Source organism: Thamnophis elegans, chromosome 3 (genome assembly GCF_009769535.1).
Source record: "Thamnophis elegans isolate rThaEle1 chromosome 3, rThaEle1.pri, whole genome shotgun sequence".
Classification (NCBI taxonomy): Eukaryota; Metazoa; Chordata; class Lepidosauria; order Squamata; family Colubridae; genus Thamnophis; species Thamnophis elegans.
This window is the reverse complement of record NC_045543.1, coordinates 58,057,198-58,082,506: the sequence shown is the minus strand read 5'-3', so window position 1 is coordinate 58,082,506 and position 25,309 is coordinate 58,057,198. Positions and strand designations below refer to the sequence as shown.

General features: G+C 38.9%; 2 protein-coding genes and 1 long non-coding RNA gene across 3 annotated transcripts in view; 1 reads left to right on the top strand and 2 right to left on the bottom strand.

Moving 5' to 3' along the window:
- The window catches only part of LOC116506143, a 53,021-nt gene extending 46,703 nt beyond the window's left edge, over positions 1-6,318 (top strand). Inside the window, exons 2-3 of the long non-coding RNA XR_004255009.1 lie at positions 2,751-2,784; positions 4,981-6,318. This is a non-coding gene — a long non-coding RNA (uncharacterized LOC116506143). The remainder of the gene's footprint in view (positions 1-2,750; positions 2,785-4,980) is intronic.
- Positions 1-21,422, bottom strand: part of LOC116506138 (A-kinase anchor protein 2-like) — a 161,327-nt gene extending 139,905 nt beyond the window's left edge. Inside the window, exon 1 of the mRNA XM_032213795.1 lies at positions 21,357-21,422. The gene's annotated coding sequence lies outside the window, so the exon portion shown is untranslated. The remainder of the gene's footprint in view (positions 1-21,356) is intronic.
- Positions 12,733-25,309, bottom strand: part of LOC116506166 (paralemmin-2-like) — a 149,013-nt gene continuing 136,436 nt past the window's right edge. The window contains exons 6-7 of the mRNA XM_032213818.1: positions 21,357-21,458; positions 12,733-13,457 (exon numbers count right to left, since the gene is read on the bottom strand). Coding sequence (XP_032069709.1) covers positions 12,733-13,457; positions 21,357-21,458 — 827 coding nt within the window. The remainder of the gene's footprint in view (positions 13,458-21,356; positions 21,459-25,309) is intronic.

Here is a 25,309-nt window from a genome sequence, read left to right as displayed (position 1 = left end):
TTATAACCTATCCAGTCAAACCTGCCCCAGAGCAATCTATAATGTCCTGTTCTCATATTACTTTACATGAAAAATACTATTAAATGGATATAAAGAAATAAATTTGCCTATTGCACTCTCCCAGCAATTCTATTTTTACATGCTTTGGTTTTGAAAAACATAGATAATATCAGGAAAGGCAATCTGGCACGTGGCCCTGCAAGTAAGTTAGTTATAGACATTTTAAGCATCCTCCCTATAATTTATGTTCCTGCAAATTTTGTGTACCATATTTAGAAATCTAAACTATGAAATTATTTTCTAGAATTCCTTCTTTGGTCTGTATTTGGAGTAAATCATTTTCCATATACCAATAATGAAAAAGATAAAATGCCACATGAGTTACCTGACTAGGTGACTCAGTGGTTAAGACACTAAGCTTGTCGATCAGAAAGACTGGCAGTTCGGTGGTTCGAATCTCAAGTATAGGTCTCCTGTGTGAGCAGGGGGTTGAACTAGATGACCTCCAAGGTCCCTTCCAGCTCTGTTATTGTTACTCTTTCCTGCTCAAATCATGGATCCATTTAGCCCATTGTTTTCTAATTATACCCTCCAGAAGGCTTTTAGGTAGGCAACCAAGGGCCTCACAAAGGCACACCAGATTCTGCCTTGCCTTACTATGCTTTTTTTTTAAAAAAAAAATCCACATCATTAAAAGGTTCCTTTTCCTTGAATTTCTTAGTTTTACAATGGCTATAAATGCTACAATTAAGGCCCCTTGTATCTAGCAATTGAGGAACAATTAACTTGAAAATGTGTACCTGGTTTTACCAGTCAAGAGGGAAAGCTTTGCTCCACATCAGGGAAGGTATTTGTGGCTCCATTCTTCTGCTTTATTTACTATTCTTATCAATCAAAGGGTTTTTTTTTTTAAAAAAAGAATAATTAAAGGCCTGTAGGAAGGCTTAGTAGTCATATTTTTTCCTTTATGTTCACTGTTCCATTCTGTTTATTTGCCTTAAGGGGCCAATATCTAATTTTAAATTGTGGAAGAGGAAGAAGCGTATTTTGAACCACTGGATCTTCTTAATGGTTTCATCTCTATGTGACCCATAGCTCCCCAATATTTCTTTAAGTAAACATTGAGCGTCTCAGATACTAAATGTCAACTGGTTTCCTTTGTCTGTAGGTCTCTTTACAGGCAACATGTAGCTCTCAAAATGAAGACAGAACTATACATAGTGATTCTAACCTTTCTATTCTCTGCATTTGCTTGCTTTGGGTTTTCTTCTTAAGACAGTTCAGTGCAAATATACATTTACTATACCTATCAACTTTATAGGACCGGTGATTAGGGGTAGCTTCTACTGGCATGTGACTGATTGAGGAAAAGAACCATTACGGGTAGTCCTCGATTTACAACAGTTCAGTGACCATTCAAAGTTACAACAGAACTGAAAAAACCAATTTATGACCATTTTTCATACTTATGACCATTGCAGCATCCCCACGGTTACATGATTGACATTTGGATGCTTGACAACTGACTCACATTTATGATGGTGGCAGTGTCCCTGGCGTCGTGTGATCCCCTCTTGCGACCTTCTAATGAGCAAAGTCAACAGGGAAACCAAATTCACTCAACAAGTGCAATGATTCATTTAACAATTGTGACAAGAAAGGTTATAAAATGGGTCCAGGTTCTTTCTTTAACAACTGTCTTGCCTAGCAATGGAAATTTTGAGCTCAATTGTAGTTGTAAGTTGAGGACTGCCTGTATGCAGGATGATAGTTCAAATCAGGACCATCACACCTAAGGAGGGTTGAATTTTTCCCTCCCACTCCCTTGGATTTCAGAATTTCTCTTTTGCTCAAACTCCAGACGCCACCTGCAAGGGATTATGGGGTCGTTAAAAGATGATGATGATTATATATTGGCTACTTCTGCTCTGACAATCCTGCTGCAGGTTGTGCTAGATTAATCCTGAAAGCAATGTAGTTTTCCAGATTTAGTGGTCTTCCCCTTCTACCTGTGAGTCTCAATAGAGCTTGCCATTTTATCCTTAATAAAAACCCTGTTTCCAAATCGGTTATTTCTATCTTACAGACACGGCCACTTTCTCATGTTTTAGGAGTACACTTCAGCAACATCAGGCATATCTATCTAAAAGAAATTCTGTGACAAAATGTTCTGAGTTTCTCCCTTTTTGGAGGCATACTCATCTTTCAGTGCTTGTTCCATAATCCGTGCTGCGGCAGGAGCAACCGAGTGGCATTTCATGCAGAGTGAGAGCATTGAGAGTCGTTCCAGATGAACAGAAAATATAAAGTAGCAGAAAAAGAGAGGCCATATGGATTAGTATTTTAATATTTTAATAAAAGGGGTGAAATTATGTGGATGCAAAACTTCCTCAAGATTACAGGAAGAGTGAGAATTACAGAGGAAAAAAAGAGGACAAAGACACAGGTGCAAATGCAGTGAAAAGGCAGCTTTATTTTCTTTTAATACTATACACAGAGAAAAGGGGGGAGGAACCCCAGAAAATAGCCACAGTTACGGCTGGCTGTTGCTGGCAGTATTTTGTTTTCATTTTTTTGGTCTGTGTCTTTTTTTTAAATCTGAAAATCCCACCCCCCTCCCTCCACCCCCCAAGCATATATAATCTCAAAAGTACACTTCAGGTTACAATGGACGACATCAGATATTTTCAACAATTCTAATCCAGTAGTTTAGCACAACAGCTTACAGTTGTTCTTTTTCTCTTCTCTAGATGGGAATCTTATATACATTTGTTCACCAAGAAGGTAAGCATGAAAAAGAAACAAAACAAAACAAAAAAAATCCCATCTCAGCCCAATCTATATTTGCCAGAAAGCTGTATTTTACACAACATTTTCTTGAGCCTCTCTTTGTGAAGCATTCAATTATTTACGGCATGTGGAAAAATCTTTCAGTGTTGGAGTTTAGCATGGCATTTTGCTCATTGTTGAGGTAAAGTAACAGCAGTAGCCATCTTTATAGAGGCTTCTCTTTTTGCTTGGGCGTATAAACAATACTATCTATTACCACCTTGGTTAAAACATACAGCTTCTTTTCTGCACAACACTCACATTTAATGGCACCTTTCTGAGTAAAAGTATGAAGAATCAGCTGAAAATGTATGCATATCCACTCAAGAATGGGACTCACTAAATCTAAATATGTACACTTACACTAAATATGTAAACAGATTTGAAAACAGACCCATTAAAATCATAGGTAGTTCTCGACTTACGAGAGTTTGTTTAATGACCATTCAAAGTTACACCAGCACTGAAAAAAAGTGATTTATGACCATTTTTCACATGATTGTTGTAGCATCTCCACAGTCACATGATCAAAATTTGGATGCTTGGCAACTGGTTCATATTTATGACAGTTGCGGGGTCCTGGAATCATGTGAACATCTTTTGCAACCTTCTGACAAGCAAAGTCAATGGGGAAGTCAGGTTCACTTAACAAGATTGTTACGAACTTAACAAATGCAGTGATTCACTTAAAAACTGGCAAGAAAAGTCATTAAATGGTGCAAAACTCACTTAACAACTGTCTTGCTTAGCAATAGAAATTTTGGGCTCAATTGTGGTCATAAATCGAAAACTACCTGTAGTAACTCTTTCTGAAGAAATAGAATTGGACTGAGTGGCTCAATCCTAAACACTTGGGCTTGCATTATATTTAAATAGGTTTAGTATTGACTAATGACAGTGTAGCTTTCCACTTTGAACTCTGCCACTTAAAATATATGATATATGCATATACACATTTCTTGAGACTCTGGAACTATATAAAAACTACTTAGGGACTTATTCATACATTACAGTCTTAAGTGTGCACCTTTTAGTCTTAGTTAAGTAGGAATTGTGATTAAGTTTAACAGCGAAGTTGAGAGACCTTTCTGTTGTCCCCTGGATCCTGTTAAATGGATGCTGTTGAACTGTTTAAGTTAGTGGTCCCCAAACTATCCAGCTTTGCGGACCGGCGGGGGGGGGGGAATGGGATGGTTCCTCACAAGTGGTGGGTGAGTATATCCATGCAGCTCCATTTGCATAAAGCGATGGGCATATGCACCCGCTCAAATGGAGCTGCACACATGCGCTTGCCCACCGCTCACTCAAGTGGACCTGCACTTGCAAATCTTTCGTGGGGCCCAGTTTTGAAAAGGCCATGGCCCGGGGTTGGGTGCCTCCGATTTAAGTTACAGTCTCAAATTCAAATAGTCTAGTTGTCGTCAAGCATGTACTCTAAAAAAAAAAGTATAATGCATAGAGCCAAGCTGGGCAGTATCATCTAACCCTCTCCGCGGTACATAAACTAATATTCACATGGTGAGTGTGAATGTCTAGGGCAGTGGGTCTCAACCTTCCAAATGCTGTGACCCTTTAATACAGTTCCTCATGTTGTGGTGACTCCCAACCATAAAATTATTTTATGTTTTCTGTGTTTTTTCGAAAATGAGTGTTTTCCGATGTTCTCAGGCGACCCCTGTGAAAGGGCTGTTTGACCCCCAAAGGGGTCCCGACCCATAGATTGAGAACCACTGGTCTAGGGTCTGTTAATGGGGAGGCTGGAACTCCTGATCATATGGGATTTCTACCTGCAAAGAACAGCCCATGCAATAAAACCGGCAATGTGCATGGAAGAAAGAAGGCCAGAAGATACTGTGCTACCCTGTGATTTATTAAGTCAACTCTACAGGGGGGATTCTCTGAAGAGAGAATGCCTTAACAAAGTTACGAATAAAGTTGGTGGCAATGTTATGTTATTTCCCACTACATCTCTGAGAAAAATCATATTTGTGGAAAACAATGTTTGAGGCTAATTTAAGGCTGTTCATGTTTTGATTTTCACTGGAATAATCCTTTCATATAAATTCTTAGGTAACAACACTGAATAGCTCTCTCCAGTTTGCTGAGGCTTGTGAATCTTTCCCTTACAACTGTTTGTTTTCCTCCACCCAGGATTCAAGACAAGAAACAAAGTTCACTGGGAAGAGAACAATGAGGAATTACTTCAGGGGTGAATTGAACAGAATATATTTTGAGAGGATTCTACAATAATGTAGAAACAAAAAACCCAATTCTCAAGATTTATGTTAATGATATATAATGGCTGAAGGCGTACATAGCCCAAAGTTACCAGGCTAACAGCCAGAGCCACAAAACCACTTTTAAAAACCAGTTTTGTAACATCTCATCCTTAAGTAACTTTACAATACTGTGAAAAATAATTTTCATGTTCTTAAATGAGCTTGGAGTGTATTTTTTTTAAAAAAAATCCCTTTCTGTTTGTTAAATTATACCATCCCCCAGCTGTTTTATTTAGTACAGTATACACATATCTAATAATCGGTCAATCTTGCTATGAGGATAAATACTCAATGTTCAACTGGAGCAATATATCCTAGCAGGAAGGAATCTATTATCACACTTTTACACCCAGTCTCGAGTGATAAATATCTCTTCATTTCATTCAGAATATCAGCCGTCAACAGCATAAATACCTCTATTCAGTGTAAGACAGAACAGCTATTACGTTGCATGATCATGCAATAACATTCCCAATAAATGTGTCTTGTGTATAGTACACCATTTCTCTTTCTTACATATTCTGGACCAAGACTCCCAATTGCTACAGTATATCATGCCATTTCCTTTCTGTTTGTGAGAAAGACTGCTTGCCTTTATGGATTAAAAAAAAGAGAGAGACAGAAAGAGAAAGTTGTGCTTATACCGCTTGGAATGCTGCCTGCATTTTGGTAAGAGGAAAGGTGGAACTTTAGGAAAAGAAATAACATTAAAATAAAGGGAAAGCTAAGGCAATCTGTTCAATGGCACATTGAATCTAGTTTTGTGATTCGTTAGCAAGTGTCACAAAGGCAAAAATGGAAGAATTGTGTAAACGTATACAATACAGTACATCAGCCACAGACAACTAAATGAGAAACAGACCTGTGATTCTTTTCTTTCTGCTTTGTTTTTTCTTTACTTGAAAGTGGATACTCGGCCAGTATATTGGTGGCATTTTATGTTTTTTATATTCAGAAAAAGATGTCATGATGTTAACAAGAAAAAGAATTTTTATGAAAACTAAGGTAAATTTGCAAAAAGATTGAAAATACAAAATATATTTTAAAATGTACAAATTACTTGTATCTTAGGAAAACACTGAAAAGAGTTTTTTCCCTTTGCATTTTTAATATTTAATTACAAAAGTTAAGGCTAAATAGTCATTGTGCCAAACTGTCAAGGATCTAGACCTTGCCTGTTTATTATTTAAAATATTTCTCTATGCTGGAATTGCAGAGATACAATCTTGGAAAAACATTAATATATATATATATATATATATATATATATATATATATATATATATATATATATATATATATATATATATATATATATATATATATATATATATATATATATATTTCTGAAAGGATGTGTTGAGTTGTTCAGAGAGACCTGCAACTGAAACCTAGCATTTTTGAATGCAATCCTACAATTCCCATATTTATTTAGAGGAAATTGGTAGAGCTGTGGAGCGTTATTAAAATGATACACAGGTAATCTAGAGTGTGCCAATCCTTAGCAAATTCAGCAGGAAGACTCTCTCTGAATTAATTGCTTTATATACTTGAAGTTTTCCAGAATTATTTTATTCCTGGAAACAAAGAATATAGTAGATAATGTTATTTGGTTTGCTTTAATCATATTTATGTGAAGACGGCCTCCAAATATATTTTCAAAATAATATTGTCTTTGAATTTTAATGCCAGGCCCTCAGATTGGCCTTTCCCACCCTGACATATTCCAAATTTATTGAGACTACAGTTAAGGTTTCAGTACTGACCATATGCAGGCCCCAGGTGGATAAAGCTGGCTAGATCCTTGTAGAAGTTTGAATTATAGCCTTATCTATTCAGCTCTGTGTAATGTTTTATATTTTAATTGTTCTGGACTGTAGGTTTCATTAAGCTTAATGAACATTATAATGTTCATTCCTGTTGAAATCATTAGGGCTGAAGGCAGATGTATTTTTCCCCCTGATGATACAAAATTCAAGTCCAGCTAACTTAGCTGGACTTGAATCTGGGATCATGAGGAAAAGCCAGTCAATAATTTTTAAAAAATCAAGAGGTTGTCCTAAAAATCTTTGAAAGATAATTAATCATTATTTAGGTTGCTAAAGATTTATTTGTTGTTATCAGTGAAATATATATTTGTTTAAAGGCATTAGAATCAGTATTGTTCTATTCAGCAGTTGTTGCATGTGAGAGGAAATAAACATTTAACAATAAGATAATCTCCATTTTAGACTTTTATGGTATGTATGAATGCATATGGAATGCTGACAATTTATTAAAGATAATCGAAAATCAAAAGTATTCTGCTCAGAAAAAGTGCTATATTTGTGCCCTACTTCTAATCTTTAACCTTTGCTCTGCCCTCTATTATCTAGCCAAAATGTTAGCAGGAGTTGAAGATGATTATCACTTTTTTCAAGTTTTCACTAAATGTTTACTGAATAATTTGAAAGATTAGGTGAAGGATATTGCATGAAGGAAGATTAATATTGCAAAAATCAAGATTGCCAATGAAATGAATACAAAAATAAATAATAATGAAATAATAACCATTATTAAGGTATTGTCAAATATCAGGTTCTGTAATGTTAATTGGTCTATGACTGTTTCTTTGTGGAAAAGTAATGCTATTCCTCTAATTTTCCTAATTTAGTTGTAGAAATGTGTACTATTACATTACTACTAATTGTGCATCTTTAAGTTTATTTTTAGTAGTTTGTCTGATTAGTTTTATTTTATGATTTGTGTATGGAGTACAGGTGGTCCTTATTTAGCAATTGCTTCATTTAGTTTAGTTTGCAGGCCTGTAAAACAGACAAAAAACTGAAGTAAGATCGTAAGCAGATTTGCAGTTTCACACAGTGACAGCTTCATTGAATGACTAAGTTGCTGGGCACAACTGTGGTCACTAAACAAGGACTTTAAAGTGGTTTTAAAACAATTTTTTGATGGAAAAAGTTTTAATGAGAGAATTTATCTTTTGGTGAACTGATCTGTCTTTTAAAATCTATGATTCTGACATACTTGTACAGAAGTATGTTCAACTGAACTAAAGTTGAACATTAATTCCAAATAAATGGATTTAAGATTGGGATGTGATTTTGCAAATCTTATTGGAGATTGTTGGTATTCCTCACTTGAAAAATTACCAGGCAGGGATATGTTTCTTAATGGCACAGAAAGAAAAGAGCTCAGAGAAAAATTGTTGTTCAACATGACATTTAAAACTTAAGAGTTAATACAATAAAGCACCACCTGACAGAGAATAGGCACACCTTAGGAGACAACCTCTTTTTCCAGCAAGGTTAATGCTGGTTTAGTACATTTTTATAGGATTCATGAAATTCTTCCTTAGTTGAAATGATTTTGAAGCCATTAGAAATCTTTACTTATAATTTAATGGATATGGCTAATTGTCAGAAGAAATATCAGTAGGACTCAGATCATTGGAAGGCTTCCTTTTACCAAAGAATCATCATTTTCTATCGGCCTATGCCTCTTCCTGTTTGACACTTTAAGGGGGAGGACCCTCAGTGAGGCCTCTTATAACCTGTGGCAATCCAAAATTTCTATTGCAGATACTAATGGAATCCCTCAAAAATTTGGAGGTGACTCATACCAACTAGATATTAAAAATTAGGAAAAGCACCTCAGAACTCAACCACAGAAGGCTTCAAATAAGAGTGGTGGAAGAGCACAAAGACTGGAAAAAAATAAATTAGCATGTTTACCATAATTTTACTGAAATACTTGCTTGAGACAATGAGCCTACTTAAATCTTCCCCAAAAAGAGAGCAACAAAATGCCTCAGGCTTCAGCACTCTCCTGCTCATTTCCCTCTGGGACAGGGGCCTCCAACCTTGGCAACTTTAAGCCTGGTGGACTTCAACTCCCAGAGTTCCCCAGCCAGCAAAGCTGAAGTCCGTCAAGCTTAAAGTTGCCAAGGTTGGAGACCCATGCTCTGGGGAGAAGTGAATGACCATATAGTGCTCTTGATGAAATGGGAAGGTTACATTTCCAAAGAACCTGGCATGTGGGTTGTAGCATTAAGAGCAGGAATAGAACAACTGTGGCTATATCCATTCATCCCCAAACTTGATGTGGTAGGATATGCCGATGGGGCTGATGAAAACTGGAGGCCAGCAATCTCTGAAGGACTACAGATTCTTTGATCATAACTTTGAGATACTTTTATTCATGATTAGAATAGTCAGATAAATGGCTGCATACTTAGCTGACACTGAGAAGGCGAAAGGGAATCGCTTGTCACCCTGAAACTGTGTTTTTCATTTCTTCCTAGGGACAATCCTGGGTAAAAATATCTCAAAGTTTCCGTAGGTTTAATGAGACAAAGCAAGTAAAGAAGCAATGTTTAAATTATATGAGTACTTACGATGTGCAGGAGCTTTCTACAAGATGAACATGAAAACTAATTTGATGAACTTTAAGCAAACAAAGACTGTTTTGCAAGAAATTTGTATTTCTTGTGGTCAATCATAATTTCCTACTCTTAACACTCCGAACTCATCTACATCTCAGTGGAAGGATGCCCCACTAACCATTTGCTAAGGGCATGTCCTCACAATAAATCCTCCATCTTGCTATAGCCCATTATTGAGTCTGATAGAAGCTGATCTAAGATGCCTGAAGGAAATATTTTCTCTGCTATCTTAGTCTTAAGCCTCCCATGTATGCATTCACTTAAACATGGAGGAGCTGCCTTTGGAGTTTGGCAACTGTTAGAGACCAAAAGGCTCCTTTCTCCCATCTGGATGGCTGGCTAGGCATCTGTTTGGCCTTTTTTTGTGGTTGCCAGAGACACCATACCTCACTGTCATGGCACATATTTTTCTTTTGTGGGATAGGCTTGGACATTGGAGTATTGATTGCATGTTAAACTGAATGCAGGTCTTTGAGGAAATAAATATTGCTATTGCAAAAGAGAAATAAAGATGCTTAGGAAATACCGGTTCCACCACAAATGCGCGAATGACAAAAGCGCGCCTGACTAAACCGTGGTGACAAAACCGTGCCGACAAAACCGCGCCGACGAATGAGCGCTGAAGCGTGCCGACAACAGCGCGCCGACAGAAGCGCGCTGTAACCTAACCCTAAAAATAACCCTAAACCTAACCCTAAACCTAACCCTAAACCTTACCTTAACTCGCGCTTCTGTTGGCGCGCTGTTGTCGGCGCGCTGTTGTCGGCGTGCTTTTGATATCGCGGTTTTAGCGCCACGGTTTTGTCGGCGCGCTTTTGACGTTCGCGCTTTTGTCGGGTCACAGGAAATACCATCAGGTTTTGAAAACATGTCCATCTATGATTTACTGTGCTGGCTTTTTGACAGCAATAATTGTAAACAGTGGATTTTGTTTTTATCAAAGATTCACTAGAGAAGGATTGTTATATTGTGCATGAGGGCAGACTCTGCTCCCCCCCTAGTTGCACCAGCAATGCCTTGCCCAATGCATTTTTATTTTGTAGGGCTGAGGTTTCCTGAAAAGAGTAGATCGCATTCTTCTCCTGCACGTGCAATCTAATTTGGGACCCAGACCTCTAATTTATCCCATGAGTTGTCACAATCTTGGTTTTCGCAGACTCCTGTGCAAAGGTTAGAGGAGAAACGTATTGCCAGAGGCTTTGAATAACAACTTAAGTATGTACACACTGAATGTCAGAACTATTGAAGCGTGTTTTGCCATCTTGAAAGAGGCAATTTTCTAATGGGTAGGGGGAAATGAGGTGCCATGAGCAATGCAAACAAATGAGGGTGAGAGCTGGGAAGGAGGATATGAAGCAGGAATGGGGAGAGGGTGTCACGTCAAACTCACTGGTTGTGGAAGTAACTTTTACCTGGAGTAACTTTTACCTGGAAATGTCATTAATTCTCTTTATCCTCCTTAGAATTTACAGAACAGGTATTATAGAACTGTTTTCCCCAGCCTTTGAAGAGCCAATCTCTAACCTAAAAGTAATCCACATTATTTTCTCAGAAGGCAGCAATACTACTGGTTTAACTGCCAACTGTGGTATGAAGTATGTTGTGGGTGCTGTCCTTTTTGTATTGTCAAGAATGGGAACATAGCCGTACGAGCCCTTAGTAACCAAACATTCAAGCAGAAGGACATAGAAAGTGATTCTGGTGATGCTAATATGAAGCTAAGACTCCCACTGGGCTTTTTTATTTTATCTGAAGGAGACACTGGAAGATGATAGTTCATATGGTGCTTGCCTATTATAAAAATGCTAGCTTTTCTACTTTGATTTTCTGTTCTCTGGGAGGCAAACATAACAACCTCTAAAGAGACTTTGAGAACTGGGGCCTTCTATTCTTGAGAAAAAGTGGCTCTCTTCTTTTTTCTTTTTGGGAAGTTTAGATCATAAGACTATTATTATGGATACATATTTTATATAAACCACAAAATCATCTTTTACATATCACAGTTCTGACAAGCAGACCATATACATAGGTAGGCACTGTTACTGAAAGGCAAACAAGTAAAATCAGTGACAATAATTTAATCCTGGCAATTCTAGACCCATTTTCATGGCATACTCATTTTAATTCGACTGTAGGAAGATGGGACATAAGCACAATACTGAAAACTAGAAGATTTAAATAAGGGCAAATAAAACAATGATAACAAAACCCTAAATCATCACTCTGAGTTCCCTAAGCAACTATTCAATTATTTTTAACGATACCAGTCAGTAGTGAAATCAGTGTGGTATTTTCAGTGTTGCAAAATATGTCACAACTGAATTCTGATCCACACTTGCATGCATACAAGCCTCATTGAAGCCAACTATATAGGAACGCTGAGCACGGAGACTGTGCAAAATGCATTCCTTTCAATGACCCTTATAGAAGAGCCCATCAGAAACTTGAGCAAAAGAAATGAAGGTTCCAGTCAACATGATGCTAGTTGGGTTGATCCCATTGTACATTGTCCGCAAGACCAAACCGTTTTATTGGGGCTTATATGGGAACAGGTCTTAATAAACAGCTTCCCAAATTAGAACAAAGTCTTTCTTTGGGGAAGGAAAATTCAAATATTAGGATCTCAAACAACACGATCAAATGTCTTTCCCTTACACCAGTAAAAAATAAAACCTGTTTCTTAAAAAACGTACAACATTAAAATGCAGTTTAAGGCTCACATATATGTGAAACTTAGGAATCCTGTAAAACCTTGGAGGTTGATCATACCTGCTAGTTATATAAAGTAAAATTTTTCATATACATTTATAAGTCTAATAAATATATGCCATACATAAATATGCATATTACACATATTCAACTATGCATATTCATATATTATATATTTATATTGATATAGAGATATCTTTCAAATAGAACAGCACTTTGTTTGCTGTTTTTGTTCTCACACTCTAAAAATAATCCTAAAAGAGTGCATTTGGTGAGAAGTCTGTACTTTCATTACTCATCTCCCTTGACAAGTTAGAAAAATCAGAGCAAACCAACTGCAAGGCAATGGAGGCAATCACTTCCAGTTCACAGTACTGCAGTTAGAAAAATACAGTGAGGTCTAAGGGAGTGATGGAGCATGAGCTGCTCGGAAGAAGAAGAAGGAGGAGGAGGAGGAGGAAGGAAGGAAGATGGTCACATGACATTACAGCACTGACAGCGCTTTTTCTTTTCTGTACCTGGGACTTTCTCCATTGGTAAACTTTCTTCTTTTCCCTCTGGTGAAGAGGGCTCTGTTGTGTCTGACAAGGGCCTCCCAGAAACTAACTCAGCAGCATTTCCATCCATAGTCGACACATCAGTCACTGTCTTCTCACGTAATGATTTTTCATCATCTTCATCAATAAGGACCAGTTCGGCCTTGATTGTCTCATCATAGCCCAATACCTTTTTGGTCTCATCTTCATCATCAATATTTTGATAACCCATAAATATCATTGTTACTGGGTGATCTGAACTGGCTTCTGGGATTTCATCCCCAGAAAGTTTTGCTTGGTGTGGAGGGTTCCCAGAAAGTCTTTTGCTGGATTTGTGCACCATCTCTAGTTTTGCTTCCTTAAAAAGAATTTGTTCCTTCATGTGACTGAGGTTTCCATCCACTATTGATATAGCCCCTCCTTTTATGCTTGATTGCCCTGCTTTCTGAATAAGATCATCTACGTCCTTTGAGCTTAACTTATGTACTCCGTTTTCTACCACCGTGCCTCCAGAATGCATCTCATAGACTACTTTGGTACCATCATCATAGACTTTGATTCCTCTCTGACGGGCAGCCTCGGGGCCAATGGGGGACGTAGAGAGAATCTTGGTCTCTCCAGTTTGTTTGTCTTTCTCCACATTAATTTCCATGCTGTACAAAGCTTGAATGGAAACAAGAGAGGAAGTGTTTGTTACAACAGCAAGAAGCATGTGAATGGTTAATTGCCAAACAGACAAGCAGACAACTATATAGCCAAAGAAGCTGTGATCTAAAATGCCAAGCAGCCTATGTTAGAGATGCAAACTGTGAAGTCAAGCAGTTGTTATCTTAACAAAGGTTGATGCAACTTTTCTAGACAAATCTTTTCTAGTGAATGGATAACTTTCTAATATTTTCTGTACTAGGGGGTATGTGTGACAAACAAGCCGGTGTACCATAATGTCTATGTTATTGAATTAGTTCACATAGTAAATATGGTCATCATCCAAATTCTGATTGCCCACACAGGGGAAATAGGACATATAACAAGTTACACGGGATATTTAACAACCCGGAGAGTTCCTCTTATGCTGGTCAAATGTTCCCTTCAGAAGTGAAGCACAGTAAAAAAAAAAATCACTTGAATTTCTACTTCAGGGGGAGTTTCTGCACAACTTAGAAGCTATATGTTACATACACCATATAGCATCACCAAGAGGAAAGGACAGGAAATATAAATACCCTGATGTATGCATCATTATTAAAGTTGAGTATAGGCACTGATTCTGTAAGTCTATAGAATGCCACAGAACGTGGTATTAAAAGAAGTCAGTTTTCTAAGAAATAGGGCTGTAATTAACAAAGCAATTGTTTAGTCTTCTTGGTAGCAAAGATAGGCTTGAAAGTGAGGGATTATTGTACCCTAGCACAATCTCAGAAGCAAGAAGAACAGTTTCAAGAGAACTTTTCAGTGGTGAAAGCTTCAGAGTTATTTATAGGTTCTTACCCCATCACCAGCAGAAACAAACGAACAAAGAAACAAACAAAAAAGATGCAAATGCAGAAAATAATGCAAACCTTCCTGAATTGTTTATTTCTGTGCAACTTTAGAAAAGTGAGCAGAGTACCTATGTAGACTTCCTGGGGCTTCTATTGTTCCTCTTAGAAATACTTCCACTTAAGTTTCAGTTACTTTTGCCACTCCAGGCCTCCCCAAAAGGGAAGGGACTACTTTATAACCCCTTTTTTAAAAAAGCATCTTGAGTTTCATATTTACTCCAATTCACCTAGCTTTAAAAGCAAGATGAATGCTTAGAGGAAACAGAAAAAGCAGAAATGGAAAATCCAGGGATACCAAAGTTTTAATTAAGCCTTTTAGTGCTATTGATCAATATATATAGTATATATAGGCCATAATCTTCTACATTCTCATCTGAGTGTGTTCTGCTTCATAGATGCACATGCTATTTAATTTCCTACTGAATGACTACATATAGCTCTGCAATACAGTAGATGTGATTACAATGCATGTAGTAAGTAGGAAAAAAGCCTTCAAAAACTCTTGGAAAGTATTGTTATTCTATTGTCATTCTCTGTGATGATATACAGATAGTCCTCAACTTACAATGGTTCATTTAGTGACTTTTTGAAGTTAGGCAATCAGTGAAAAAAGTGATAGGACCATTTTTCACACTTACAGACATTGCAGCATCTTCAGAGTTACATGATCAAAATTCATGACAACTGACTCATATATATGACGGTTGCAGTGTCCCAGGATCATGTGATAACCTTTTGCGACCTTCTGACAAGCAAAGTCAATGGGGGAGCCAGATTCATTTAGCAACCGTGTTACTAATTTTACAACTGCAGAGATTCAGTTAACAAACGTGGCAAGAAAGGTAGTAAAATGGGGCGGAGGGGAAATCACTTAGCAACTGTCTTGTATAGCAAGAGAAACTTTGAGCTCAATTGTGGTTGTAAGTAAAGGACTACCTCCATTTGTGATGGGTCATTTACATGTGCAAGTTCCTTGTCATTACCATGTGCATCAAATGATGGCAATACGTATCCTAAAGTATATAGAAACTTTACTGGGAGGAATGTGGAAGGGAGCAGTTTAAAGCTAACACCACAATCAATCTTATCTGTAATGTCTCATGACAAAATTTTGTAATTTTTCAGATTTTGGCCCATGAATGTAATATTAGAAAAAAAATGAAGACCTCGATAAAGGTAACAGAAGCAACTGGGAGGAGGTTTACAGAGGTCAACCAAATGTTTCCCTCCCACTCCCAAATAATCTACTGATGTTTTGTCGCTTTCCTGAACTGTGTAGAAAGTGGCCTGCCTGTCTCTGTAAATTGTTTTGCTATATCACACCAAAATTCTAATGCAGATGTATACAACTTTGTACTTCCAGTTGTATTGGTGAATTACAACCTGCGTATCTGCCAATCAGCATAAATAACAGTTCTAGCTCTAAATCTACTGTAATGACAAAGGCAGATGTCCATTGTTGCTTGTTTTCAAAAACCACTCTTTGCATTGTGAGGACCAGAGCTTCATTGTGTGGATTTTGTTGATATAATGTACTCTGGGTCACTTGACCAGTTGAATGTTTCATTTAATTTAAATATTTACATATTTTACACACAATGATCATATTCCAAATACTAATGTTGTTATCCTATTATTGTAATGCATGTATGTTCAACTCAGAAAACCCACTGAGTTCAACAGGGTTTAATTCATGCTATTTATTCTTAGGCCTGTCATCTATATATCACAAAGAACTAATATGAGGATGTTCACCCACAGACAAACTTTATAGCCAAACAAGAAAGCATACAGTAGGACTTCCGGTGACATCATTGTGCCTAGAGCAGGGTAAGGGAGCTTCTCTAACTCCTGACTCTAATTTCTTCATGTGGGCTCTTTTTTTTGGAGCACTGCTGATCCCGAAGAGACCAGCAGATTAAAGGGGATTTTCTGCAGATGCCGGGGTGGTAAGGCAAATCCCCCGGCAGATAGGAGAAACCCCCCTAATTGGACAAAGAAATATCCTACCATCTGGTTAGGACTGAGCAATGGTATCTGCATAGAAGGAAGAAACAGAAATAGAAGCAGACGAATTCGGGTGCTTGTTATTATTGCCGACAATCCAGAGAGGAAAGCAACGCGTAACTGGCAAAGTGGGTGAGCTGAGAGAAGAAGAAGCTGAGAGAGAAGCTCTTTTTTTACAGCTTAAGTTTGCGAAAAGAAACATTGCAAAAAGGCTAAGTCAGAACGGACAGGAAGGGACAGCCGCAACAGCTTTAAGATCAGCCACAGTAAGAACGAAATCCCGACATGGACTTCACGGAATAAAATTTGCCGGAAAGATTTGGAAGGTTTAAAGAAGTGACTGCATAATAGTCGGGTTGGCAAAACGGAGTTTCCTTTTTTTTCCTGTTTACCAGCTCTTCTGCCGCTGGGTTGAATTTCTTAACTTAACTATTTGATATTGATCTGATTGGGAGCTTGGAGCTGTGCCAGAGACAAGAAATAGAGGTCTGTCTTTTGCTTCGTGGACTCTAACACTGACATCAAGAAGAGAGTGACTTAGAGAGATTAATTATTAGAACAGAATATTGAACAACCGACAAAACTGAGAGATATTTACTGATATAAGAATAGGTTGTGATGTATAAATTTATGATACTTACTAATCAAATTAATCAAATAGAATACTACTAGTATTACTTACATAGGACTGTTTAAGTATTGAAAGGTGATACTAAGGAAGGATAATTGTGGAATTGTTGAATATTGGTTTATGCAATTATAATAATTTTAATATATTATTGATATTACTGATAAGATATAAATAAGGTAAAAGTTATAACCAATAGTGGGCAAGATAAAAAAAAGGGGGTTAAAATGGCAACCTCATCAAAATTAGGGAAAAAGACCATACCCAATGTGAGTGCAGCAACACCCCCCCTCAAATAAAAAAACAATGGAGAGTGCGTGGGGGCTGGAGAAAGGGGAAAAGCTGGCAGAATCAGCCGGATCAGCACCTACGATGCAAAACATGCAAACGATGCTCCAGATGATACAGGAGATACAGAGAGAAGGAAAAATCACGAAGAACTTAAAAATGAAATGGGAGAATTGAAAGGAACAATAAAAAATGTAGCCGATAAAATTGAAAAGATACAGAATGCCTTAACAATCAACGAACAGAAAATCCAATGTATGGAAGAAAAAATACAACACTCAGATCAGAAGATGGGAAAAATGGAAATAGAATATAGGCAACTTAATAAAGAATTGGAATTGTCAATAATCCGACTCGAAAACGAAAAAGCGGCATTCTACGTAAGATTTCAAAACATACCGGAAGAGAAGGAGGAAGATCTGAAAGGAAAAATGGTTAATTTCCTTACTGAATTTTTGTAAATAACAGAACAAGAATTAAGAGGAACGATTGATGAGGTTTACAGGGTGAACACTAATTATGCAAGGAGACATAGGCTCCCGAGAGAAGTATATGTAAGATTCACTAAGAAAACTGCCAGAGATGAAGTGTACAAAAAAACCAGGGAAGAGACGATTATATTACAGGGAAAAGAGCTGACCACGCTTAAATAGATCCCATGGGGAATCCGGGAACAATGCAGGCAATACCAATTTTTAACAAACGAGTTGAATAAAAACAGAATAATGTACAGATGGCTGGTACCAGAAGGGGTTCTGGTATCTTGGCAAGGAAAAAGATATAAGATAGAGAATTTAGAAGAAGCACACAAATTCTATGAAGAACACTGTAATAGGGAAGGAAAACAAGGAAGCAAAGAGGACAGAGGTCAAGTGGAAGAAACATCAGAAGACAGCGAAAGAAGCAGGAGAGAAGAACAGAGACAAGAAAGAGAGAGAGCAGAGAAGGAAGACAGCGAAAGAAGCAAGAGAGAAGAACAGAGGCAAGAAAGAGAGAGAGCAGAGAAGGAAGGCACGAGAGGGAAATGTCAGATACAAACTAGAAGCAGAAGAAACAATCTCAACTAGAGATGGATCAAGAAACAACAATTATGTCGATAAACCTGAATGGACTGAATGCACACAAAAAAAAGAGCCCAGATGTTTAATATTTCTAAGAAATTGAAAGTAGACCAGATATGGGTTAATTGGTATAGATGGATGGAGCAAAGAAATAAAAAACATTGAAAGAATAGAATAACTCTCAAAAATAATAATTATGAGTAAAACAAGGGGGTCATGATTGGTGAAATCAAATCAGGATGATAGCTGGCATATAGACAGTAGAATGATAGAGAAAAAAGGAAATGATACTTGTGGAAATAACAACCCCAAGAAAACATAAACTGGATTTGAAAGAGACACCCATAACAATAGAAAAAGAAAGGAAGGGAAGAAGGAAGGAAAGGAGGGGAGGAAGGAAGTAGAGAATGGAGGGACGAAGGAAGGGAAAGAAGTGGAGGGTTGGAGAGAGAGAGAAGGAGAGACAGTAGGAGAGGAAGAAGAAATGTGGAGGAGAGGTAGGGAAAGAAGAAAGAAGTAAGGAGAGGTGAGTGGGAGGGAGAGAAAGAAAAGGAGAGGAGGGAGGCAGAGAGAAAAGGAGAAGGTGAGAGGCTAGGAAGGAGAAGACAGGGTAGGAGTAGGGGAGAAGTAAGGGAAGGAAGAAGGGGAAGGAGAGGAGGAAGGAAGGAAGTAGAGAAGGAAGGGAGGGAGAAAAGAAAAGAAAGAGAAAATAAGGTGGTGTCATAGCAAGTGTGAAGGATGGTAAATGATACATTCCAAATTATATCTTATACTCTTTTAAAAGGAATAATAATAATATAAGAATGGCAAAGAAAAAGAATAACTATGTGAATGTATACCTATAACTGCATGTAAGAGAATAGATGACAGTAAAAATATAAAGCACAATATAGGCAGATAATACCTGATCATAAGTAGCTAAGTATAAATAAGTTAAAAAATGTATATAAAAATGGATAATGAGTAATAGGATTACAAACGCAACCGGAACTGCTGTATGATATATGATGGAACTTATTGTTCCTATGTTGTTTTTAAGTTATGTGGTTATTTTTGTTAATGTGTTTATGTTGTCATGAAGGGTCCTTTGGTGCTGTCTGAGTTTGGCGGTTTTCTGGCAGATGGCACTCATGATATTATCTATTTTGGGTAATGAAATGTCTTCAAGAAAACAACCAAGCTCAGAGAGAACCAAGGATCCCTCAATAGTAGCAGTTTTATATAAAGATCTTATCCATCTGAAGTTTGCTGGGCACACTTATATCTAAGCTTTGGGGATAAAGTGGGAAAAATATGACTTATTTTCCTTTGTATAATTTTTGGAATGGTAGTACATTATGAAATATTCCTGTGGGGTAAAGTAAGCAGCTTTTTTCCTGAGTTCTTGGCTCTCTAGAGTTCTGTGAAGGAGAGTTATGCCATCTTTAGCCCTCGAATTTTTGAGTGGCATAAAAGAGAATATTAATGTCATTTTCTATGTTACTATTATACTTTTAATACTGGGAATGAAGAGAGTAAATAGTACTTTTGGTACTTAGCACCTTGATTAAATAGGATACCATATATTTATTTATGTAAATTTGGGTACTGCCTGATTCCAATTGACTGTGGGCAGTACAAAAATAATATATGACAAACCACACCAAACAAAAAATAAGATGGGATCCAGGCACAAAATACAGGCATAAAAGAAAAATAACAATTCATTGCACAAGCATACAATTGAGATGTTCCCTGAAGGCAGTCCCATAGAAACCATAACATCAAAGTCCCTTTGTCCATATTTCATCCTATGAGGACTAATTATAAGACTCTCTCTAAAAATAAATAAATAAAAAATAAATAAATAAATAAATAAATAAATAAATGTCTCTCTCTCTCTCTCTCTCTCTCTCTCTCTCTCTCTCTCTCTCTGTGTGTGTGTGTGTGTGTGTGTGTGTGTGTGTGTAATGGAATCCCAATAAGGGCTTCTGGGGTTTTTTTGAGGGAGGTGGGGAGATTGAACAGTTACATATTTGTAAACACTGCTTCTCATATTGAAAACCATTTAATCATATATTCATAGCCAATTTGGCAAAGTGACAGGTACATTTGAAAGCCACAATCTTTGTGAATTTGGGCTCATTCAAATAGTGTATGGTTCAGAAAAAGTTTGGATTTGCTTGTATGGTTGTTAATGCACAGTTGTGTTTATTAGCTTAAGTAACTAAATAGTATTCTACTTAGGCTTCATGAGAATGGGACCCTTCCTCAATTCTATTTGTTAGTAGAGAGGTTGGTTCACTTTTAATTTTCAACACTTTCAAATATGCCATCACTCTTAAGACAAATATCTTTGGGTCCTCTATCTCAAATGTATTTCCAATGAGGAAAGAATTAAATAACAGCTTCTGGGGTCACTAAATGGAAAATGTATAAATAACAATTTCAAATGACGTCATCAAATTTAAAGAATGTCCCCTATCTAAGTATTTATAAGGGGAAAAATGCTTAATGCAAATGCTGCTTTTTACAAACAAATCATTAAAAAGAATCGAAACCAATGAAATGTAGACTGATATATGAGAATAAATGCCACTGAATTTAAATTTAATTCTGAGCAAATGAGTGAGAAATAAATTGAAGTCATTAGTAAATTAGGCAACAGTTAACATGATTAAATATGTCAATTTGCTTTAAAATTAGAATTAATTTTTGACAAAAACTTTATCTATGGACATAAATACTTTTACTGCTTTTGTCTTTAAATAGATAAACAATAATATTAGGTTTTCTATTGTCTGCCTATTAACAACTGTTAAAAACAAGTCAAAACAATTCTATTCTATAATAGCTCATTCAACCTATGAACAAGTGCAACAAGTCTCTTTAAGTTTAGGTGTGGTGTCTGTCAAATCATTAGCTAGCTGTCGGTTCCCTATTCTATAAAATACAGCTGGTTGTTAGTCCCAGATAACCCAACATGTTTTTTTTTCTTTTCCTTTTTTTGAAAGATCAAAATTGCTGAAAGAATAAACCAAATTCTATTGAGACTTACCAGTTACCCTGCTTGTTCTGTCTTTCCCAGGAACAGCCTCTGTTGCTTGTGAATAGAGAGTTGTGAGTTCAGGGATCTGGGAGTAAATGTAATTTACTGCATCTAGTTATCAAAGAATGGGAAATACAGTTAAATAAGACCCCAGAGGCTTCATTGCTTAGGCAGCAGTGTCCCTACTTATTATCCCAAACAATAGACATCAGACGCTTTGTGCCAGATAACTGAATTAAAGCAGCAGAATGCAGAATCAGTGTGCTTTGATTGCCATTCAATAGTCTAGCTGAGGCGGGAGAGAGAAAAACCTGATGACTAAGACTTTTTAAGTGATATGGGTGTGAAATCATGTCAGGAGGTTCCACATGTCAGCAGGTCAATGACCTCTGAAAATGAAATATATCAAACAGTAATTTGCCTTGTAAAAACAGTAAGGTGCTTTGTACAGTATCTTTGCTCAAATAAATGCTTTAGTTGGTACAATGGATGTGTGTGTGTCTTCTGGGGGTTTTTCTTTCCAGGGCATAAAAGCTAATGTTTATTTATTATATTCAATGTGTGGATTAATAAAGCGTGAACTATCATATAGGTTAAATGTTTATTGAGTAACATTATAAATCAATATAGTAAATAATATAATTTGAACATTCTTGAACAGAGACTGTTGGTACATTTGCAAGTTAAGATAACCATAGTTGAATGTTATGTTTAGAAGCAAACAGATGTTTGTACCTAGACAGTTTTGGTACATCTTTTTATGTTTGAATCAGAATAAGAAGTCTGTGCAGGTTGAATCTAGCTTGTTTGTCAGAATTTTCTTGCTTCTGCTGTATGGGTAATCAGTTTCAAAGATAGAATGGCACTATAGAAAAGGTGAAACTTGTCATTTGCCTAATTTTATATATTGCTAAGGCAGAGCAGGGTTTTCAAGGCTGCTCTTAATGGTTAGGTAGCATCATATGGCAGTAGGAAGATTAAAGATGTTTACATTTGAGTTTAAGCATTTTGAATTGGGAGTAGAGATGGGGCAGTAGCCAGCAAAGATAATCTAAATTAGCCCCATCAGCTTAGCCCAACTCATATTACTGGGCCATGAGGGGGAGGTTAATAAATCATATAACCTTGATCCGTGATGGCGAACATATGGTACGTGTGCCACAGATGGCACGCGGAGCCATATCTGAGGGCACACGAGGTGTTGCCCTATGTCAGCTCCAGTGCACATGTGCATGCTGGCCAGCTGATTTTCAGCCTTCCTGGGGGCGGGGGAGGCTGTTTTTGTCCTCCCTAAGGGTTCAGGCAAGCCTTCTGAAGCCTGGGAAGAGCGAAAAATGGCCCAACTGGAAGTTTGTTTTCAAACTTCTGGTTTGACTGTTGGGGCGTTTTTTGCCTCCACAGGCTCAGGCGGCTTTCCTGAAGCCTGGGGAGGGTGAAAAACAGACCCAATAGCCCAACCGGAAGCTCAGAAATGATCGGTTTCTGGCTTCCGGAGGGCCTCTGGGGACAGGGGGAGGACATTTTTGCCCTCCCCAGGCTTCAGGAAAGCCTCTGGAGTCTGGGGAGGGTGAAAACTCCCCCACTGTGGGGCGGAGGTCACACACGCATCCGCAGGTGGGTGGGGCGCATTGAATTGTGGGTGTGGGCACACACGCCTGATAACACACACATACATAATTTTGGCACGCCTTTACAAAAAGGTTCATCATCACTGAACTAGGTAAAGGTAAATATTCCCCTCACACATATGTGCTAGTCATTCCTGACTGTAGGGGGCAGTGCTCATCTCTGTTTTAAAACTGAAGAGCCAGCGCTGTCCAAAGATGTCTCTCTGGTCATGTGGCCAGCATGACTAAACGCCAAAGGTACATGGAACACTGTTACCTTCCCACCAAAGGTGGTTCCTATTTTTCTACTTGCATTTTTTCATGCTTTCAAACTGCTAGGTTGGCAAAAGGAACTTTCTTTATCAATTCTCGGCTCCGACTGGCTGTGAGCCCAAAAATAACATAAATACAGTCTCTAACGAGATAATAGAATACTAAACAAAAACTCTTACAACGCAATGCACTTCTCCAAGTGTATCCTTGAATCAGGGTTACATAAAATCAAGCACTTTTCCAAGTGTAAACCACGACTGCTGATTAATCAATGTTGTACGAACCAAGGAACGCATGAAGGAACGTTGACTCCCGCACCCATTTCCCTTGGTGCCTTTTTCATGAATCCCAAACCTCTGGAGGCATAGCCCCTTTGAATCGGAACTCCTTAGGTATCCTGTGGCCACCATTGTTTCCTTCCACCCTTCACGACGTCGACACCCCATCCAGGGTCATCCACCCTCCGCAAGGCCAACCCACCAGCCCCCCTATCGTCGGAGGTTGATGGCAGCTCTACCAGCTTCGACCGAGCCTTAACACCCTGTCCAGAGTCCTCCACCCTCTGCAAGGCCGACCCACCAGCCCCCCTACCGTCAGAGGTTGATGGCAGTTCTACCAGCTTCGCCCGAGCCTTAACACCCTGTCCAGGGTCCTCCACCCTCTGCAAGGCTGACCCACCAGCCCCCCTATCGTCGGAGGTTGATGGCAGCTCTACCAGCTTCGACTGAGCCTTAACACCCTGTCCAGAGTCCTCCACCCTCTGCAAGGCCGACCCACCAGCCCCCCTCCGTCAGAGGTTGACGGCAGTTCTACCAACTCCGGCCGAGCCACCACACCATCCCCTCCTGCAGAGCCCTTCCCCCAGTTTCGATGATCGGGGTGTGGCCCAGAAGGGTTGGTGACAGCCTCCCCGGAACATGGTCCAAGACACTGGCACCCCACTGGGAACCTAGAGACAAAGTCCAGTGCTGCGGGGACCGGAGTCAACAAAGGCTGGAATCTCGGCGGAGTTCTCTTTGTAGACCAGGCCCAATGACACTGGGCACATGACTTCACGCACCTCCGTAAGTCATTTTTCAGATGGGGCCACCAAAATTGACGGGAGGCCAGGCGCAACGTCCGAACAAACCCCCAATGTCTTGACACAGACGCGCAATGAATCTGCGTGAGCACCCGTGGACGGATGTGCCCTGCGGGAACATAGAACCGGCCCCAACACTTCAAAAGATCCCCTTCCAAAGTCCATGGGGACGCCGGCCCCACTTCCGCCTTTTCTCGCTCCACCCAGTCGTCACCCCGCTGCGCATCCCGTATCAGAGACTGCATGCTCACGGGATGACAAACAGCAGCGCAGGATGCAACGGGTAGAACAGTCCGAGGTGGAAGTGAGTTCGCAGGGCCAGAGTTCTCTACTTAATTCGGCAGGGCATCCACCCTGTGACTTCACCCCCCCCGAATGCACGCTATCTTGTGCGAACGGGGTATCACGGCCGCACCAATGTGCTGGTTGTCCGACCTGATAGTGCATTGCTGAGGGACGGCTGCAGTCCGTTTAACCCTTCTGTTCTTCTTGGGGCAGCTCCCTGCCAGGTGTCCAAGATCCCCACAGTAGAAACACAATCCCTCTGGACTTCGTCTGTCCATCTCTGTCTGTGACACTCGAGGTCTGACAGCACCCAACTCCATGGGCTCCTCTCAGTCCACTGCAGTCGCTTGCTGAACCAGCATGCTGGTGGTCTCCTGGAATACACAGCGAGGCCTTCGCCTCTGCAGCCGGGCGTCTATCCGGAGGCACAGGTGGACCAATGCGTCGAACGTCGGTGGCCTGTCCACCCTCGCCAGTTCATCCTGCAAGGCCTCAGACAATCCATCCTGGAACGTGTCCATTAGTGCTGGTTTATTCCACATGAAATCCTGGCTACGCAGCCTGAATTCCGTCACATAGTCCTGCAATGAACTACTCCCCTGCTGCAGTGACTTCAAACTTCTAGCAGATGTTTCCCCCTTGATCGGATCTTCAAACATCCGTTTGAAATACTGGCAAAAGCCCTGGAAGTCATCCAACAAAGGGCTCTGCTGAAC